Raw genomic sequence first — 3,483 nt, 5'->3', positions numbered from 1 at the left:
CTTCTTTATCAACCCGCGACCTAAAAAAAAATAAGTTGCAAAAAGCAGCAAACTTAACATAATGTATTCCAGCATTTATATGTTCAATTGCAATGTAATAGTCAGCACTTAAAATCAATATAAATTGGGTCCGTACATGAGTGCTAACCAAGAATTAACTATAGTGAGCAAATTAAGACGACCCGTTTTAATTAAAAAAGCCACCCTTTTTCGAGTTTATACATAAATTTATTATGGATTAGGATTTATAGCCAAAGCGTGGGTTATACAAGGAGTATATGTATATAGGATGGCGTTGTAGCTAGGTTAGAAAAAACACGAGGGAAGACCTTGAGAGGGGAACGAAATTCATCCCACCAAGCAACCTCCCTCTCTCTCTCTCTGTCTCTCTCAGCTATAAATATATATTTGTATAATGCTTGATATATGTAAGTTTAGAGCTATATTTATGACCAAGTATGAGAAAATAAGGATGAGATGACTTGCATATAAGCGTTTGTTAGCCTAGACGTTGCATCAATCGCTGGTGAAGGTCTGTCCAAACCCCTCCAAACTCACCGCACTCTCTAACGGAAAAAACTCTCTCTCTCTCTCTCTCTCTCTCTCTCTCTCTCTCTCTCTCTGTCTCTCTGTGGCATCATCTTCTCCTTTCGTTCCTCTCATTTCTCTCATCTTCTCCTCCAATTCCTACACATCATATTCTCACCCTCCTTCCCTCTTCCCCCTCTGTCTCTATTTCTTTTATATCTCAAAGTACACTCCTTGCTATCCTACCACCTATCGTCTCCCTCATATCTATATATATATATATAAGCCAGTACAATCAAGAAAGCTAGCAGGCATATAGTTCTTCAGATTTTTGTGGTTTCTGAAGAGATCTAACCACACCCTCTTCTCGTGCCGTGGAGGAAAGAAAAGTTGTCGCGAGTTTTTGGAATAGTGGTTTCGAGATTAGGGTTTCTGATCTGCTGTTCCTAGGTTTTTCTTGTTCGGATCATCCTCGATCCTCTCGTGTAAGAGCTTTAGCTTGAGCTGGAGAGGACTTTGATCAGATGTGCACCAGAGGCCACTGGCGGCCCGCCGAAGATGAGAAGCTCCGCGAGCTGGTGGAACGGTACGGACCCCATAACTGGAACGCCATCGCCGAGAAGCTCCAAGGGAGATCAGGTGCCCGCTTGATCTTGGCCTCGGTCTCTATCGAGTTTACAACTGCCATGCAGGAGTTTCTGTTTTTTATCCAATATATGCATGGTTTATAGGGTTTCGATCTTGGCTAGGTTGCGATGGGCATTAGAAAAACGATAACTCCTTACTTGGACAAGACTCGTTCAAGGAAATTTAGGTCGAGTTGGACATATTCGGTCGAAGTAGCCGCCTGTTTTAGCCAATCTTGGATGAGAGATCAGTTAATCTAGTTCGGTTGATCATAGTCATTTAATATGGCCAGTGTCTCATGTCATCTAATGGTTGTGATGGTATGTAGTCCATTTGACCTGATCCATGCGAGAACCACTCCTTATATGAAGTGAGATCCCTGCGAGCCTCACGAATCCAATGGTTTAAGCATGACTAATCTACGTATTAACCCTTTATTATTACAAGTTAATAATGATTTTGTTATTTCCATTGAAGCAACAACTAATTATGGGAAGCGTGATTTGGTGATGATCAGGGAAGAGTTGTAGGTTGAGGTGGTTCAATCAGCTGGATCCAAGAATCAATCGAAGCCCGTTCACAGAAGAGGAAGAAGAAAAGCTTCTGGCTTCCCATCGTCTCCACGGCAACAGATGGTCTGTCATCGCAAGGCTATTCCCCGGTCGGACCGATAATGCGGTCAAGAATCACTGGCACGTGATCATGGCAAGGCGGAGTCGAGAGAGGTCGAGGCTCTATGCTAAGAGAGCTGCCCAGACTCTGATGGAGGAAAGGACGAAATATTCTTCGCCGTCCTTGGCTAATAAAGAACAAGACATGCAGATGATGAACGCTAGTGCTACAGCAAATTACCAGCTCGCTTCTTCGTTTGTCGACAGCTTCCCTGGTTTAGGCCAGTGTGCTTTCGCTCATGCCGGTCTTCCATTGATCAAACAACTCCACTCCAACCATCAGATTACTCCTAACATTCCTCTTCGTGAAGGTAATTACATCATTGAAATGGTGAATTCTACAAAACCTATATTCTCGAGGTAGTGAAGATACCGTAAGATAATTTCTCTGTAATTCCATTTTGATGAGTCGCATTGCTGTGCTTAGGTTTATATACTTTTATCATTCCCTTTGTTCGAAATATCTCAGTTCTCGTCAAATTATTCTACCAAACCACTATCGTGTTTTCATGGACATATATCAAACTTCCTATTGATTAAGGAAATGGACTAGACGATAGACATATTACAGTTTGTTAACACGACTTATTGCAAAATAATTTTTTTCTCTGCCGATAGACATAATAATTTTTTGTTGAACTTTCAAATGAGCCTTAGGGGCGAAATATCAACAAAATGCGTGCTTCAAAGGGTAAAATGCTTCAACTTTAATTACAAAGTATGAACTGAACATGCAACATGAGGATGGGTTATGATAATCCTGATAATCTTAGAGTTTAAATGACTAGAAACGCCATTTCTTGGTTTTTCCTGATGCAAGATTATCTTATTCTTTTTTTTGTGTATGTCTTTGCAGATAAACTTCAGCCAACTGAGTTTTATGATTTTCTCCAAGTAAATACCGACTCTAACAAAAGCGAGGTCATTGATGTCGTCCATGCAAGAAGAGACGATGAAGAGGTTGATCAAGAAGCGGCTAACGACAGTGCAGATAATCAAGCCAAGGGTGGTAGTGCTCCGTTCTTTGATTTCTTATCGGTCGGAAGCTCTTCTTAGCCCGGGTATTTCGCAAAAGACAGCATGCGCAAATTACCCGTCGACTAATTAAGAATGGCTTCGTAGAGCCTCGATACTACATAGATCGCGCCGGCCACTTCGATATTGATAGGGATACGTCCTTATAATTATGCGAAGAGATATATGAATATATAGCTCTAGCTAGAAAAAAAGGCATTGTGTACTTCTTTAGAAACCAGAACATAGACTGAGCTACATGTTAGTGTAAAACAATACACACATTGGAGAAAAAGCAGGAATTTTCACAATTCAGCATCTCCAAATTATAGTATCTTGCGTATGTTTTGGATTTTGCATGTCTGTTACCTGCTCTAATTTCCCCTAGTACAACCCTTAACCCATGCATATTTTAATCAATTGAATCCTTAATTGCTAGCTGAAGTTTACATTAAAAGATATCTCTAAATTATAAGGAGGATTTTTTTGATTAATTTGTTGAAGGGGAATTGTATAACACGCATCATGTCATGATCCCCCCTTGCAAAAGGTCAGTGTGCAAGAGCTGACTACTTGGTAAAATGAGAAACCCGAATCGGACGAACACGTGCGAATTACTTGTATCATCGTCAATGCGGTGCCG

General features: G+C 40.8%; 1 protein-coding gene across 1 annotated transcript; it reads left to right on the top strand.

The window, feature by feature from the left end:
• The first annotated feature begins 592 nt into the window (after nucleotides 1–592).
• Nucleotides 593–3,199, top strand: LOC115690248 (transcription factor MYB54-like). Its single transcript, XM_030616537.2, has 3 exons — nucleotides 593–1,167; nucleotides 1,673–2,137; nucleotides 2,683–3,199. Exons 1-3 carry the CDS (start codon nucleotides 1,053–1,055, stop codon nucleotides 2,880–2,882), a joined length of 780 nt encoding a protein of 259 aa, XP_030472397.2. The 5' UTR covers nucleotides 593–1,052; the 3' UTR covers nucleotides 2,883–3,199.
• The last annotated feature ends 284 nt before the right edge of the window (nucleotides 3,200–3,483 follow it).

Source organism: Syzygium oleosum, unplaced genomic scaffold, assembly GCF_021117445.2.
Source record: "Syzygium oleosum isolate NSW1041296 unplaced genomic scaffold, Sole_v2.1 Sole_v2.09, whole genome shotgun sequence".
Lineage (NCBI taxonomy): Eukaryota > Viridiplantae > Streptophyta > Magnoliopsida > Myrtales > Myrtaceae > Syzygium > Syzygium oleosum.
Note: the sequence above shows the minus strand (reverse complement) of the source record. Positions and strands in the feature narration are given on the sequence as shown.

Excerpts from the sequence above, each read along its gene's own strand:
- LOC115690248 (XM_030616537.2), top strand. The coding sequence starts at position 1,053 with ATGTGCACCAGAGGCCACTGGCGGCCCGCCGAAGATGAGAAGCTCCGC. Across the intron at positions 1,168-1,672 it reads GAAGCTCCAAGGGAGATCAG|GGAAGAGTTGTAGGTTGAGG; the intron begins GTGCCCGCTTGA and ends GGTGATGATCAG. Across the intron at positions 2,138-2,682 it reads TAACATTCCTCTTCGTGAAG|ATAAACTTCAGCCAACTGAG; the intron begins GTAATTACATCA and ends ATGTCTTTGCAG.